Source organism: Coptis chinensis, chromosome 1 (assembly GCF_015680905.1).
Source record: "Coptis chinensis isolate HL-2020 chromosome 1, ASM1568090v1, whole genome shotgun sequence".
Classification (NCBI taxonomy): Eukaryota; Viridiplantae; Streptophyta; class Magnoliopsida; order Ranunculales; family Ranunculaceae; genus Coptis; species Coptis chinensis.
Window position 1 is genome coordinate 59,240,598 of NC_141456.1, and position 16,858 is coordinate 59,257,455.

Here is a 16,858-nt window from a genome sequence, read left to right on the forward strand (position 1 = left end):
CCAAATCTGGATTTGACCACACACCTCCAAAGCCTCTCACTTTCTTCCCCAAATCTCCAAAGTCATTTGCCCATAAGGGCAGAATTAAACTCACAAATCCTTCACAATCCCAGACCCCGTTCTTCTTCGACATACAGACAATCTTCCAGTTAACAAGATGATACCTATGATTCTCCTCCTTGTCATCCCATAAAAAAATCCTAATGATCCTTTCAACCCTTTCGACCACGCTTTGTGGCATCCTAAAGAGAGACATAACATAAACTGGAAGGCTCGAAAGAGAGCTCTTAATCAAAATCACTCTCGCCCCTCTCGATAGGTACCGCCCATGCCACCCTTCAAGTTTCTAACGGAGGTTCTGCTCCACAGGTTCCCACATAGTAGCAGACCTATATCGAGCACCAAGAGAAAGCCCAAGATACCTCGAGGGGAAAGATCCAGCAGAGGCACCCAATGGCTCCAGCCATCATATCAATATCGCTCATGTCAACCACCCCATACACTTTACTCTTAGCCATGTTCACCTTAAGCCCTGAGATCACCTCAAAGCAACAAAGAATCCTACGAAGAAATCTAAGCTGTGAGAGGTCCCTATGCAAGAACACCACGATATCATCTGCATATTGCAAATGAGAGACGAGAACTCGGTCTTGGCCCACCCTAAAGCCCTCGATAAACCCGAGCTCATTAGCTCTACTAATCATTCTACCCAAAACCTCCACTACTAACAAAAAAAGAGGTGGAGACAAGGGGTCACCCTGTCTAATGCCTCTAGAACTCCTAAAGAAACCTGTTGGCGACCCATTAATAAGGATCGAGAAGGAGCACGATGAGATACATCGCCTAATCCATTTCCGCCACTTCCAACCAAACCCCATATGTCTCATCACATAGTCCAAAAACTCCCAACTCACATGGTCATAAGCTTTGGTAAGATCAATCTTACAAACCAGACCTGGTATCCCACTAACGTTTCTATCCTCAATCGCCTCATTAGCGACCAACACCGCATCAAGGATTTGACGACCACTCACAAAAGACCCTTGTTCCTCTGCAATGAGGTTAGAAATCACCCCTTTCAATCTCATCGAAAACATCTTGGATATGATCTTTTTTTTTTTTTATCGGTAAAATGTGATGTGTATATAAATATAAAGTCAAAATTCATAAGATAAGATATCCCACTCAGATACACCAAAGGAAAAGACAAATACAAAATCACTACTAGAAAAAAGAAACTACGACTATTAGAGAAAATTCAAACAAAGGGATGCAATCATGCATGGCCGAACAAGGACTCCCAACTGAACATAAGGTCCCCGAACGATGTATCTATCCACTCTTCCCAGAACTTTGACCAGAGAAAGACGAATCCTTTGACTGCTACAATCACCTGTTCCCTAGTCATCGCAAATCCATCAAAGTGTCTCCTGTTTCTTTCCAGCCACAAAGCCCACATGATAGCAAAAGGTAAGATGTTCCACACTCTACATCCCTTTGGGGAAAAGACATTAAGCACCCAATAGCTCAACAGATTTTTCACTGACCGAGGAACAACCCAATACACCCCAGAATGGCCCACAAAGTAACTCCATATCTCCCAAGATAAAAGACAATGAATGAGAGTGTGACTCACTGACTCCCCATCAGCCATACACAAGGGACAAAAGTTAATGATTATTTTCTTTCTCCTAATAAGATTGTCTATGGTCAAAATCTTATTATGGGTCGCACACCAAATGAAAAAAGAAGCAAAACAAGGAATCTTTGCTGACCAAATAAAAGAACTAGGAAAGTCTGGAATCATGACCCCTCGGTTGTTAACCGGTAGATGAGAACACAAAGAAAAGTAGAAAGACTTGGTTGAGAATTTCCCATTCTTTTCTCTAGTTCAGTGCCGACAATCCCTATCCGATCTCATAGCAGGGATCACCTCTAGCATAAGCATGAGGGTGGCAATGCTCGCAATATCCCGATCAGTCAAGTGAACATGAATCCCCAAATCCCACCCAAGATTACCATTATTTAGACGCATGAAATCACAAATGGTGCGATTTTTAAAAACTGAGATGGCATAAAGTCTCGGGAAAGACAAGAATAATAGTCTCTGCTACCCATCTATCCTCCCAAAACCTAATTCTACCCCCGTCACCTAATACATATGTGATCTCTCTCTGAAACTCCACGAGACCTCTCTGAATACTCTTCCAAACCCCACACCCATAGGGACTGGAATTCCCCCCGCTATACCACCCAAGATTGGACTCACCAAATCTGGATTTGACCACACGCCTCCAAAGCCTCTCACTTTCTTCCCCAAATCTCCAAAGCCATCTGCCCATAAGGGCAGAATTAAACTCACAAATCCTTCGCAATCCCAGACCCCCGTTCTTCTTCGACATACAGTCAATCTTCCAGTTAACAAGATAATACCTATGATTCTCCTCCTTGTCATCCCATAAAAAATTCCTAATGATCCTTTCAACCCTTTTGACCCGAAGGCTCGAAAGAGAGCTCTTAATCAAAATCACTCTCACCCCTCTTGACAGGTACCGCCCATGCCACCCTTCAAGTTTCTGACGGAAGTTCTGCTCTACAGGTTCCCACATAGTAATAGACCTATATCGAGCACCAAGAGGAAGCCCAAGATACCTCGAGGGAAAAGATCCAGCAGAGCACCCAATGGCCCCATACACTTTATTTTTAGCCATATTCACCCTAAGCCCTGAGATCACCTCAAAGCAACAAAGAATCCCACGAAGAAATCTAAGCTGTGAGAGGTCCCTACGCAAGAACACCACGATATCATCTGCATATTGCAAATGAGAGACGAGAACTCGGTCTTGGCCCACCCTAAAGCCCTCGATAAACCCGAACTCATTAGCTCTACTAATCATTCTACCCAAAACCTCCACTATTAACAAAAAAACGAGGTGGAGACAAGGGGTCACCCTGTCTAATGCCTCTAGAACTCCTAAAGAAACCTGCTAGCGACCCATTAATAAGGATCGAGAAGGAGCACGATGAGATACATCGCCTAATCCATTTCCGCCACTTCCAACCAAACCCCATACGCCTCATCACATAGTCCAAAAACTCCCAACTCACATGGTCATAAGCTTTGGTAAGAACAATCTTACAAACCAGACCTGGTATCCCACTAACGTTCCTATCCTCAATTGCCTCATTAGCGACCAACACCACATCAAGGATTTGACGACCACTCACAAAAAACCCTTGCTCCTCCGCAATGAGATTAGAAATCACCCCTTTCAATCTCATCGAAAGCATCTTGGATATGATCTTATATACACTACCAACCAAACTGATAGGACGCAAATCACTAATGTCCTCAGCTCCTCTCTTTTTAGGGATGAACTTGATGAAGGTGTTATTCATGCTATTCGAAAGAAAAGATGTCTCCCAAAACTCCCGAACGGTCTCCATAACATCATCTCTCATTGTTTTCCAAAACTCCCGAACGGTCTCCATGACATCATCTCTCACTGTATCCCAAAACTTCCGAAAAAACTCAGTATTGAACCCATCTGGTCCCGGAGACTTATCGTTCCCCAGATTGACAATAGCCATCCAAACTTCCTCTTCCTCAAACTCTCTTTCTATGTCCACACTCCTCTCGAAATGTTAGGAAGGAAGAGATCATCTACAAGAAGGCGTCTCCCTACGGGCTCGGTGTAAAGCCTAGAGTAGAAAGAAACCACCTCTCCCCAAATAACCTCACCATCAATCCTTAAACTCTCTAACATATTCTCTCTATTTCTAGCCCTTGCTCTTTGATGAAAAAACTTTGTATTAGAGTGCCCCTCCCTGATATCCTTGATCTTAGCCTTTTGTCTCCAGGACATCTCCTCCAAATAAACCACCCTCTCAAACTCCGCCGTCCAATCCTGGCGTTGTATCCTCTCATCCAACTCAAGGTTTCCTTCTTCCTCTTTGAGATCGACTTTCCTAATATCCTCTAAAAGTTTCTCTTTTTTCCTGTCCACGCACCCAAAAACATTCTTGTTCCACTCCTTAATTTTATTTTTCACATTTTGAAGCTTTTTTTCGAGTCTAATACCCGCTTTATCTCCATCAGTCTCGCAATTCCACCATTGCTTCACATTCTCCACAAATTGGTTGTCCTTTAGCCACATGTTCTCAAAACGAAAAAGCAGTCGGGCGTCTCCTCTCAACCTCGCTAGTTAACAAGATAGGGTGATGATCAGAAGCTGAGCTAGCAACAACCGACTGGGCAAGAGAAGGCCAACTCTCTTCCCACTCCGTACTCACTAGAAATTGATCCAAATGAGATAGAATCGGCTCAACCTTTCTATCGGACCACGTGAATTTATCCCCGATAAGAGGTAAATCCACCAACTCACATCTCCTAATAAAATCATCAAATCTCCTACTGATAGTGGGACTGGAGCTCCCTTTTTCCGCTCGTGGGAAAATCTAACCACGTTAAAATCGCCACCCACACACCAAGAACCCCCTCTACTAAAAACATAAACGTCGTCAAGTTCATCCCAGAAACTCGGAAAACCGGCCCTCTTAGAAGGACCATAAACGCAAGTAATAAGCTTATGGGTTTTCGTCAAAGATACAAGAAATGGACACGGAAGAGGATCCAAATGAGTTGGTCCACTGCCTCAACCCTCTCTTTATCCCATATAACACAAATCCCCTCCGGTGACTCATTTCGCCGGTATGTCTATCCACTCCATCTCATTGATTCCCCAAATCTCACGAGGCGACCTTAAGATCAAAACAATCTAACTTAGTCTCTTGAGCAAAGGCCAACAAGGCTTTTCCTTCCTAATGACCTCTTTAACAACAGATCTCTTCTTATTGCTACCTAACCCCCTAACATTCCACGACATGATTTTATGCCCCATGTATAACAATTTGGTTTCTTCCCCCTCTCCTAGAACTCCCTTCCACAATCTCCTCACCAAAGTTGATATTGGATACCAGCCTCAATAGTTCCCTATTACCTTTTTTATTAGCTTCATGCCCTTGCATTGCGTTTTTTCCAACCAATTTTCCATTCTTAATACCTTTCTTTCCTTTACCCTTTTGGTGGCCCTTATGAGAGCCGCCAACTGCCCCAAAGATAGGCCTTAACAGCTCTAAGGCCTCCTCTTTTCTACCTGCACAGTTCAGGCCCGCCACCATCATCAGAGTACTGGCATTATCATTAAGCCACTTTGAAGTCTCCTTTGTGAGGTCTATGACTTCAGGATTCTCAGCTACAGGCTGAATAATCCTAGGACTACTAGGGGAACTAGTACTGTCCCCATCTCCCCCTTTCGCTTTCTCTCGTCTCCCCATTAATCACTACAAGACTTAGCTCATTCCTTCCCTCATTTTCTGCCATCTCAGTTTGCAAAAATCTATCACATATAATCAAGAAAGTACACACCCATTAGAAGGAATTTCATGCGGATAAATAAAGGAATTTGTAAGGGAAGGAGTATTGATGTTACCGACTGTTTGAAACATTGGGAGAATGTTGACCCCTGTGCACATATCAAAAGGAAACTCCCTCGCTGAATTAACCGGCAAAGGATTGTCGGCCGAGGACGTGCTTGAATAGGAAACCTCACCCACTGAAGATGGTAAGCAAACTAGAGTACCATGCTGATTTTGGAGACTATCCTCACCCCCAACAAATAGATTGTCACCCCTGGACCCAGAAGAAACATAAAGAAATGGTTCGGAATACAACCCTCCTGTGTGTTCCACTCTCCCATGTTCCCTTGTCAGTGAGACTATTACTGTCATGAGTACCTTGTCCAGACTCTCTTAAATTGTCAGCAGCTACATCTAGATCCACCATCATCCGCTTCCATATAATTTCAACCAGTACTTCCGATGTCATCAAGCTATGTCGGTTTACAGTTCTGTTTGCAGTCGCCTCCCTCTCATTATTCCTTTCTACATAACATTCTGCAGATCCCATGTTTGTTAAGGAACCATCAGGTTTGCCATTAGTTGCACCCTCCATTGGCATTTCAGCACCGTCATCAACTTGAGCATCCTCCCTGATTTCCGTCACTGCTTGAGTTGTGGTACACTTCCTTCACCATCGTCCAGTCGCATCGTTGAGGGGGTTGGACAACCTGACCTGGTTCTGTGCTCCACATAAGATTGACACAGAGAAGAGTTTGTTCTTTGTTGATGAAATATTTCGCCTGGTTCGACTAAAGGAAGAGGAGTTGAGTTACTCGTGTTTTGCCCCAAATTAGCTATAAGTCCGAGTCTAACCTAGGCCTGATTTTGAGTCCCGTGAGATACAGAAATTTGGCTGCCTGAGTTATGGGCCTGGGCCAGTTCTGCATTAAACATAGGTACTTCTTCCTGTTCACTATTGATCATTTGGCCTTGGGCCTATCTAGCAAGCCCAAATTGGGTTTGGGCTTGATTTTGTACCTGCCCGTCACTTGTTGATTGAGCTTGGACCTGTGCATTATGCTGAGCATGGATTTGGATTTGCCTAGTGCTTGTTTGGGCTTGGCCCTGCCCACTATTAGACTCTCTTAGGGTTCTCTCCATTCTCTGGGCCAAATCTTGAAAACGTAAGATGTTGGAAGTGGCCATCTCAATCATATTTAGTCGTGCAGATCCATCACAAATTTGGCTACTCTCATTAGCTGGATCCAGTGCACTCCTCTCCTCATGTCTTTGGTGCCTCCTCTCTCTGATGGCCCTCATCCTAGGTAAGAAACTTGGGTCTTCAGCATCTGATCTTTCAGTACAGATTCTTCCATCCAACGGTTGAGTTAGAGACTCAAAAGAGTTGCGCAACACCATCCCATTGTCCTACGGTACATCAAATCCACCCCTGTTATCTCTTATCTCATTTTGTCTGTTGTTGTCAGAAGTGAGATTCAAATTTGAACCAGATCTATTAACCAGTCCACCCCTACTAGCATTACCTCCACCATCCACCTGTCTCCCACTGAGTGGGCCGCGTGGTCTCCTCTCCACCACATCTATCCAAGGTCTCTAATTGGCGACGCCTTGTTGAGTTTCCACCCCACCACCACTGGCGGTGGCTCCATTTCTTTCATCTCTATTCCAATCAACACCAGCTAGCAGATTAGTGAAGAAACTAGGAGGATCAAGGTCCAAGAAAATCTTAAAAGCTTGATTTCCGACCTGAAACATGATAGATCTGGGTATGTCTGAACTGTTTCTCTCCACCGCCGCCAAGAGCCCAACCTGGTTTGAAATAATAGGTACCACACAGCAAGCTTTAATGGCTTCCTTGAGTTTTGCAAGGATTGGGTAGTTCCACAGATCCGACCTGAGATCCCATAACGAAATCCACCTCAAAGAAGCACCAGACCCACCTTCCACTGAGCAATTATTGGCTCTGCACTCAGTCACCACCTCCACAAAGGATCTATCTGGCCTCACAAACTGTTGACAAGGCTGATCTTACGCTACATCCTCATCCCGTCGCCCAATCCCAGCAGTAGTTCTTGCAAAGATATCTGCAAAATCTTGCCAGTCAGTCCCTTGATTGCCACCAGGAACAACCACCCTCTTTGCTGTCTCCCGTTTAAAGAAACCAGCGATCACCACATACTTCCCATCCCCATTTTCCTTCTCTTGTATGGTGATTGTCCTTCTCCTAAACACCTTTTTGAACCACCCACCAATGTTTGTGCCTACATCAGCTAGATGTCGAAGGCACCATATTATCCACGTAGCTTCATCCAATCTAAACACCATCGATGTATTCCATCTTCTTCCTTCTTCGCTAACTCTAAAAGAGCACCCATTGACCAAGGTTCGAAAGACAAATTTCTTTGCTTCAATTACCACCACATTCTCCATTGTGGCAATTTAAAAACTGCTAAACTAAACAAATAAATTAACTAAACATTGATTCATGGGGTACCAGAACATTCAACGAGCTCGACTCTCCGTAGTCTTTCATCACCCATATCTTGAAGCTGATAGGACGCAAATCACTAATGTCCTCAGCTCCTCTCTATTTAGGGATGAGCTTGATGAAGGTGTTATTCATGTTATTCAAAAGAAAAGATGTCTCCCAAAACTCCTAAACGGTCTCCATGACATCATCTCTCACTGTATCCCAAAACTTCCGAAAAAACTCAGTATTGAACCCATCCGGTCCCGGAGACTTATCATTCCCCAGATCGACAATTGCCATCCAAACCTCCTCCTCCTCAAACTCTCTTTCTATGTCTACACTCTCCTCTCTCGAAATGTTAGGAAGGAAGAGATCATCTACAAGTGGGCGTCTACCTACGGGCTCGTTGTAAAACCTAGAGTAGAAAGAAACCACCTCCTCTCTCAAGCTATCCTCTCCCCAAATAACCTCACCATCAATCCTTAAACTCTCTAACATATTCTCTCTATTTCTAGCCCTTGCTCTTTGATGAATTTTTTTTCTATTAGAGTGGCTCTCCCTGATATCTTTGACCTTAGCCTTTTGTCTCCAGGACATCTCCTCCAAATAAACCACCCTCTCAAACTCCGCCCTCCAATCCTGGTGTTGTATCCTCACATCCAGCTCGAGGTTTCCTTCTTCCTCTTTGAGATCGACTTTCCTAACATCCTCTAAAAGTTTCTCTTTTTTCCTGTCCACGCGCCCAAAAACATTCTTGTTCCACTCCTTAATTTTATTTTTCACATTTTGAAGCTTTTTTGCAAATCTAATACTCGCTTTATCTCCATCAGTCTCGCAATTCCACCATTGCTTCACATTCTCCACAAATTGGTTGTCCTTTAGCCACATGTTCTCAAAACGAAAAGGAGTCGAGCGTCTCCTCTCAACCTCGCTAGTTAACAAGATAGGGTGATGATCAGAAGCTGAGCTAGCAACAACCGACTGGGCAAGAGAAGGCCAACTCTCTTCCCACTCCGTACTCACTAGAAACCGATCCAAACGAAATAGAATTGGCTCAACCTTTCTATCGGACCACGTGAATTTACCCCCGATAAGAGGTAAATCCACCAACTCACATCTCCTAATAAAATCATCAAATCTCCTACTGATAGTGGGACTAGGAGCTCCCTTTTTCCGCTCGTGGGAAAACCTAACCACGTTAAAATCGCCACCCACACACCAAGAACCCCCTCTACTAAAAGCATAAACGTCGTCAAGTTCATCCCAGAAACTCGGAAAACCGGCCCTCTTAGAAGGACCATAAACGCAAGTAACAAGCTTATGGGTTTCCTCACCGTCAAAGATACAAGAAATGGACACGGAAGAGGATCCAATGAGTTGGTCCACTGCCTCAACCCTCTCTTTATCCCATATAACATAAATCCCTCCGGCTGACTCAACTGCCGGTATGTCTATCCACTCCATCTCATTGATTCCCCAAATATCTCGAGCGACCTGAAGATCAAACCAATCTAACTTAGTCTCTTGGAGCAGCACAACTGAAGGCTTCTCCTTCCTAATGACCTCTTTAACAATAGATCTCTTCTTATTGCTACCTAGCCCCCTAACATTCCACGACATGATTTTATACCCCATGTATAACAATTTGGTTTCTTCCCCCTCTCCTAGAACTCCCTTCCACAATCTCCTCACCAAAGTTGATATCGGGGATACCAGCCTCGATAGTTCCCTATTACCTTTTTTATTAGCTTCATGCCCTTGCATTGCGTTTTTCCCAACCAATTTTCCATTCTTAATACCTTTCTTTCCTTTACCCTTTTGGTGGCCCTTATGAGAGCCGCCAACTGCCCCAAAGATAGGCCTTAACAGCTCTAAGGCCTCCTCTTTTCTACCTGCACAGTTCAGGTCCGCCACCATCATCAGAGTACTGGCATTATCATTAAGCCACTTTGAAGTCTCCTTTGTGAGGTCTATGACTTCAAGATTCTCAACTACAGGCTGAATAATCCTAGGACTACTAGGGGAACTAGTACTGCCCCCATCTCTCCCCATTTCGCTTTCTCTCGTCTCCCCATTAATCACTACAAGAATTAGCTCATTCCTTCCCTCATTTTCTGCCATCTCAGTTTGTAACAATCTATCACATATAGTCAAGGAAGTACACCCATTAAAAGGAATTTCATGCGGATAAATAAAGGAATTTGTAAGGGAAGGAGTATTGATGTTACCGACTGTTTGAAACATTGGGAGAATGTCGACCCCTGTGCACATATCAAAAGGATGCTCCCTCGCTGAATTAACTGGCAAAGGATTGTCGGCCGAGGACGTGCTTGAATAGGAAACCTCACCCACTAAAGGTGGTAAGCAAACTAGAGTACCATGCTGGTTTTGGAGACTATCCTCACCCACAACAAATAGATTGTCACCCACAACAATAACCAAATTCTTATCCCTTGCAACTATTTATTTTTTATACAACTTACAAGAATCATCCTGCGAGAAATATAAAGATCCGTACCTCGCATATTAAACGGATATGTACAAAGAAAAGCATAATACAACTCGGCACAACTGTTTTCCTTTAATCATTGAAACATAAGGTCAACTTAGATGCATGTAAGTTACATGGACAACTGTGTGAGAGAGAATCTTACTAATGAGAAACAACTAAATGACATGCTAAGTGACCCCTACATGCCACCATGACCCCTGGACAGAATCTAACCTTTTTGGCATCCCCGTCAAGCCATCCCACTGCTTCCAATCCGACGACTAAACAGACAAGAAGTCTAAGCCTTCATTGCTACCGCCAATGCCTACCTGTACGCTTTCTTTCATCCCCAATTCTAGATCAGCAAATTTCTCTCCACCGTTGATGTATTTTCATGTGCAGGACAAAGTAACACTGGAATTTGCTTGCTTAAAGATAGAGTGGGTTTGGATCTATCGGATCCCAGTGACTATTGGTACAAGCTTTTGTTTTCAGTGTTCGTTCTGTAATTCTTTTTAGAAATTTACATACATTCATTGACAAGTCATTCTTAGACGTGTAAAATAATGAGTAGGGATAATCATCAAGATGTGAATAGTAAGATTTGATTGTATACTTCTTACAAGAATGCTGTCTCCAAACTTTTTGAACTCCTCCAGAAACTTCCTACCTTCTTCCTCAATCATCCTAAATTACTCCTAACAAAATTGTGAAGCTCCTCCAAGTACCTCCTGAACATGTCTCTTAAAAGAAACATCCCAAGTGACCGTATCACAATTCCAGAGAATCCCAAGTGACCAAGCATGCAAACATCGTATTCTTTTGGAAATCAGCAGCCTCCATTTTCAACCCCATTTTTCTCAATTCTTCTTTGATTTCAATTCCGTCACTTCCTACAGCATTCTAAAGACAGCCTCTCTTCAATTCTAGATAGCATACAGTTTTAAATCCTTTTGAATTACAGATTTTTTTATTTTTCCAGTCCATTATTTTCCAAGTGATATCTTAGACTCGTCTTAACATCTCTAGCCAGATCTACAGCTCAGTTGGACTAGTTAACATCCTTCAAAAATGCCAAGAGTATTAATTCGTGCAGTAACCTTTTCATCCTAAAATAGAAAGAGCAAAAAAACCACATTTGACTATTTTAGATAGAAAAATAACTGATGAAAGCATATTAGATAAGTAAACCCTTAACACTATTTACTTCTCCTATTTGCCTAATGAACCAAAGCATCCACCTATTGTGCAAAAAGCACCCAATATTCACCTATTGGAGGAACATAATTATTCTAAAACCATGCTTCAATGTATAATGCATAACGGTGTCAGCAGGAGAACAAACCATATCATAGCACCAGCAGCTGCAACCTTGCCAAGCATGCAGAGACACTCAACCATTGTCTGTAAATACTTCACATGGAGAGGAGCATCACTCTTTTTCATTGCTTCCTACAATTATATTACAACCAATACTTCAGCTAAGAGAAAGGGAGACAAAAACCAAAGTTCAAACACAATCAATCTTACGTAATTTTCAAAATTTCTTAAGAAAATGGTAATCGTACAAGAAACTCGTTTGGTGTGGAATATGCAAGCCACGCCGGGATTTGGCGCGAAACAACTTTAACATCCTTTGTATTTCCATCTCCATTAACCTTTGCTGATGCAGTATAGCCATCTGAGGTAGCTCCATCAAGTGTTTCAACAACACTATCTTCATCATGACCATCATATGAAGAACTGACAACAACATACAATATCAAATTTTAATCAATAACAGTACTGGTATGTAGAGCATCAAAAATTAAGCTGGAGATAATTCAAAACAAGCCATCTAGAAAAGTTGTTAAAATGTATGGAGACATATTCATATACGTGAGCTTTCTGAAACTTTAACCAACAGTAATCGCGCTAAAAGTACAATATAAATAAATGTGCATAAGCCCACTGAAAAGTATGACCAAAACTGCAGTCAATTTGCATTTTGAAACATACTATGCCAATAATATATTTTTTCAAAATGCAACTCAACTAGTAAGACCTTAATAATGCTTCCACAGACGAGAACAGGAAGCAGTTAATAACCATGCCAATAATATTTAATTAGAATATATGCAACTCGACCAGTAGGACCTATAAGAGTTACTTCCACACGAGAAGAGTAAGCTTTTGTTAACCTTGGACAGCGCATACTAGAAGTATTTATATGACTAGTACATTAAGCATACCGTGCTAGCACAAAGACGACAAAAATGGAAACCCAGAAATTCAGCCAGCTTAGAACCTTGAAATTAAACCCTAAAGGATTGTTTTTGTAAAGGTGAATCAAGAAACATGAGAAAGAGATGTAGAGCATTGAAAACTGAAAACTTCGCATAATTTTGCTCACAGCATTAATAACCTTCTTCAGAATAACAAACTGAAGCACATAGAATGAAAGGATTCTATAAAGTTATATGGTTTAACAAAATAGAGCGGTCTTGTGACTCGAGGCCAAGATTTAATCCTGCTGTTGTATAAGTGGTGGCCTGCATTCAAGCTTGTACCTGGATTACTGTGCTGTAATTAAGACTACCGACTTTAGGCCGATTTTCGAGGAAAACTAAATTGCCACTTATTTCGGCCGTTTTTTGAAAAAATATTATTTATCTATGACTGAAAATATCGGACTTTCCACAATTCTACTTACTATAAAATCCTAAACATGCGTATGGGAGATAAATTAACAATCTCCAAAGATTTTTATGATGATAAATCTACTTAATAATTTCTTAAACAAATTGTAGAAGTTCATGTGAACACATGGGATGCCATAGATTAATTCCGGAAGGCACCTGGCATCGTTAGTCAAATCACAAGACCTTATTGAACATTAACATAGATCTTTTCCACAAGAGAAGATTCGGAGAGTATTAGAGCCAAAATTTTAATTTTTTTTCCCTTTTTTCTATCTTCAATTAATATCTCCAGGTAATAGCCTCACCCAAAGCTTCATAAAACACGGTTAAAAAGATTGGCGGCGCACTGGCGCTCTCCAAGAGATCAAATTTTGAGAGACCCAGTGACTTTCTACTGAAAACAAACGTTGACCATTTTAGAAGCTACAATCTGGTACCAGTAACAAAGAAAGAGCCAAGAGGGTACTATGTACTCAACAATGGAAAGGAAGTGATAAAATTGAAGAAGGGGATCAAATATATGTAACACTAATTGTAAACAAGAGAGAACGGAATGCAAAGGCTAAGAAAGTAGACCAGACATACCCCCCATCAATAGAGCCTGGTCTATAAAAACCATCTCCAAGCCCTAGAGCACCAAATTGATTGTCACCTTTCAGTAATCTTGTTCTCCGAGACAAAGGCTGTGACTGGCTCATTGAAAGAGAAACTGCTGTGATGGTCGGCACTTCATCGTCCCTTTCATCCATGCTTGTCGTGGTTGAGCTAGATGATTACCTCAAAATATCTAAAGTTAGTGATGTAGGAAATACGAATAATACAGAAAACCATACAACTTATAAAGTCAGGCATACAACTTGTTAGGATAAAGAGAAAATCTATATCTAATGCTATAACTGTCTCAAACATTTACATAACTCTCCGCCTCTCAAAAACCCAACTCCCCCTCATCATTCTCCCAGTACAACATACCCATACACATTCTTTCCCTACAAAGGAACCACAACACTGTCAAGATTCGCCTCTACTTTCCATGTCTCATTTTTCTCACGCATATCTTCTCATCACTGTTTATTTTGTTTTGCAACATATCTCATGTCAGTCACCCACAAAAGCCCGATGAGATTTTTCACCTATTTAGGGACAAAGGTCTTCCAACCACTTGGTTTAGGTGGGCTGGGCAGGATATAAGATTCATTGGCAGTGAACTGACCTAAGACCGAACTTAAAGGTTTGATAGTCAGACTTAAGAAAAGAGATCAGTCCATTAAATTGAATTCAGCCTGGAGTACATTCTTAGGAAAAACATTAGACATTTTTATATTTACTAGTCTTTACACACCTCACACACTTTTCTTACATTCACGTTTGTTTTCCTAACTACAATTAATATCGATATATAGATTTTAAAAAAGTGTTAAAAATGCAATTACCTATATTCGCCTCTATTGTAAAGGTGACTGTGCAAATCCTCCAAAACTTTATAGAAGAGAATTCCACGCAATTTTGTCAGTTCAGAACGAACATCTTGCAAAGCACCAACCTGGTCACAGTAATAATATGAATGAGATGTCACAAAAAGTTAAAACATAACAAACTCTTTACATCTGTGTGTGAGAGAGAGAAAAAAGTAGCAACTTAAACAACAGTTTACATTTTAATCGATCCCTCCACTGATCCCATTTTTTAGTACTACAATGACAATAGGATCTTTTATTTATTTATTTTATTGGTGAAATTCACTTTGCAATAATAATATAAGAATGGTAATAGGTATTACATGTACAAGGGTCCAAGTAGCAAGGAGCTACTCGACCTCACTCAAACTCCCCCAAATCCTCAAATTACAAAAGGTGGCTCATCTCTCTGGCCCATCCCATCTGCATATAAACTCAACAAATTCTATACCCCTAAACAATGCATTAGCAAACATCCAATCAAAGAGAAACTCCTTGACCTTCCCTACCAACTTATGCATCTCCTTTTCTTTGTTCAAAAGGTCGCATGTGTCTTTCCTTCAACAGTGTCCACATAATAGCATTTGGTACTACTTAAACTTATGTGTTTTACGATTCCCAACATTCCAAGACTCCAAAAGTTCCATCATTCACCATATTATCATTATTTTCCACGAAAATGCGTCCACGACGCCAAAGGTCAAACTATACCTCGAAACTGAAGCAAACAAAAACAAATAAATATATGAATTGATCCGGAACAAGGACACAAACTAAGATTACTTATCAATATGGCACTCCTAAACTAGTGAGGTATTGAACTAAGCATATAAAAGCAATCTTGCTGTAAATTGAAGCGGCGAGAGTTGTTCTTTGAAAAGGAGATGGCATCAACTTTCAAGAGTTCGTCACACCTTAAAATTGAGCAGCCTCTGAAGTCCTTTGAACAGTATACTAGCTTGTGCACATCAACCTTAACACTCTAAAGTAAGTGTCCAAAACTCAAACATATCACTATACCTACAGCTTCCTCTGGCTATCAACCACCACATGAGGATCAAACAACTCTACCAAGCGTTACTCAAGCACAACTACCATTGCCTTCAACTTTAGCTAGACAGAAACTTTCACAAATTGTATGAGGTGAGCAAGGTTATTTGAATCAACGATGTTTACGATTTGTGAGAAACCAACCTCAGGCCAGCTCAAATATTTTCTTTCGTTCTATTGACACAGTGATATTTTCGTTTACCAGAATCACTTTTCACAATACACAAAGCTTAAAATTCATCACAATACCAAGCAACTAACAATAATTGGATAAACAGACATCTTTTGAGGCACACAAAAATGTGCGGCCCGCCTAAAAGGCTAGAACGGTTTTACACCTTGCTTAAGAAGGAAGCAAAATAAGAGGTGAACAAAAACGTTCAATATACTTGAGTTAAAAGAACTCACTGCTTGAAGGCCTTCCCTCTTGAGCATTAATGTTGACTGGACATGCAATTGAACTGCTGCATAAAATTGTTTTTCAGCAATGAGCTTCTCAATACGAGCTGGAACCTGATTGAAATATCAGAAGAATATGAATAGATAATGGCGAAAATAAACAATACATGAGCAGAGGAAATGCAACAAACCTTTGCAATACCCTCAATTTGATCCAGGAGTGAAATAATGTGTCGTAGTGTAACGGAACGGTACCATAATTGATGCAATTGCTTATTACGAGCACCAAGAAGCTTCTTGGCTTCTGCCAAATCAACCTTTAAGACAGCAATGCTCTCAGCGGATTCACTGAACAATCGCAAGATCTGGAGAATAATAATAATAATAATTTAATAGTAATAATAATAATAATAATAATAATAAAAAGTGAAAAAAAGAAACTAACTTGAGAATAATTCTGAATGGCACGATTAAAACCAGTGTGATAAGCATGAACAACTTGATCAACGACTTCTTCAACAATGTCACTTTGGTCTTTCAATAAAGAAATTTCTCCTTCCCGATCTTTAGAAGTTAGAATATGTACAACGTGTGGTAATGAATCAAATCTTGTTGTTGTGGCCCAACTTTCATCTATTCTCAATAGATCTTCTCTCAAATACTGCATCATCATTTATATTACTTAATTAACAATATAATAACATTCTAGTAATAATATTAACAATAATTTGCTACTTACGGATTTATCAGATGAAACGGGTAACCCATCGAACAAACCCATTCTAATTATTATTATTATTATTATTATTATTAGATTGAAGATGGAAGAGTTTGAGAGTTCGAGAGTTCGAGAGTTTTTTTTTTTTTTTTTTTTTTTTCGTTTTTTAAA

General features: G+C 40.9%; 2 protein-coding genes across 2 annotated transcripts in view; both read right to left on the bottom strand.

The window, feature by feature from the left end:
• The window catches only part of SEC8 (subunit of exocyst complex 8), a 34,832-nt gene extending 17,974 nt beyond the window's left edge, over positions 1 to 16,858 (bottom strand). The window contains exons 1-8 of the mRNA XM_086604152.1: positions 16,709 to 16,858; positions 16,415 to 16,630; positions 16,161 to 16,334; positions 15,979 to 16,083; positions 14,497 to 14,606; positions 13,649 to 13,828; positions 11,951 to 12,125; positions 11,728 to 11,834 (exon numbers count right to left, since the gene is read on the bottom strand). Coding sequence (XP_086460278.1) covers positions 11,728 to 11,834; positions 11,951 to 12,125; positions 13,649 to 13,828; positions 14,497 to 14,606; positions 15,979 to 16,083; positions 16,161 to 16,334; positions 16,415 to 16,630; positions 16,709 to 16,750 — 1,109 coding nt within the window. The 5' untranslated portion in view covers positions 16,751 to 16,858. The remainder of the gene's footprint in view (positions 1 to 11,727; positions 11,835 to 11,950; positions 12,126 to 13,648; positions 13,829 to 14,496; positions 14,607 to 15,978; positions 16,084 to 16,160; positions 16,335 to 16,414; positions 16,631 to 16,708) is intronic.
• On the bottom strand, positions 254 to 10,640 carry LOC147524736 (uncharacterized). Its single transcript, XM_086557720.1, has 9 exons — positions 8,084 to 10,640; positions 7,454 to 7,653; positions 5,797 to 6,050; positions 5,001 to 5,156; positions 3,738 to 4,201; positions 2,903 to 3,636; positions 2,405 to 2,784; positions 2,270 to 2,334; positions 254 to 1,109 (listed from the first exon to the last, which is right to left on the bottom strand). Exons 1-9 carry the CDS (start codon positions 10,160 to 10,162, stop codon positions 390 to 392), a joined length of 5,052 nt encoding a protein of 1,683 aa, XP_086413846.1. The 5' UTR covers positions 10,163 to 10,640; the 3' UTR covers positions 254 to 389.

What these genes read in the sequence shown, in the direction of transcription:
- LOC147524736 (XM_086557720.1), bottom strand. Translation starts at nt 10,162, where the DNA reads ATGTGCACAGGGGTCGACATTCTCCCAATGTTTCAAACAGTCGGTAAC. An exon ending in CGACGGGATGAGGATGTAGC is followed by an intron (nt 6,051 to 7,453) that starts GTAAGATCAGCC and finishes GACGGAAATCAG; the next exon opens with GGAGGATGCTCAAGTTGATG. An exon ending in TGTTAACTGGAAGATTGACT is followed by an intron (nt 2,335 to 2,404) that starts GTATGTCGAAGA and finishes CCTTATGGGCAG; the next exon opens with ATGGCTTTGGAGATTTGGGG.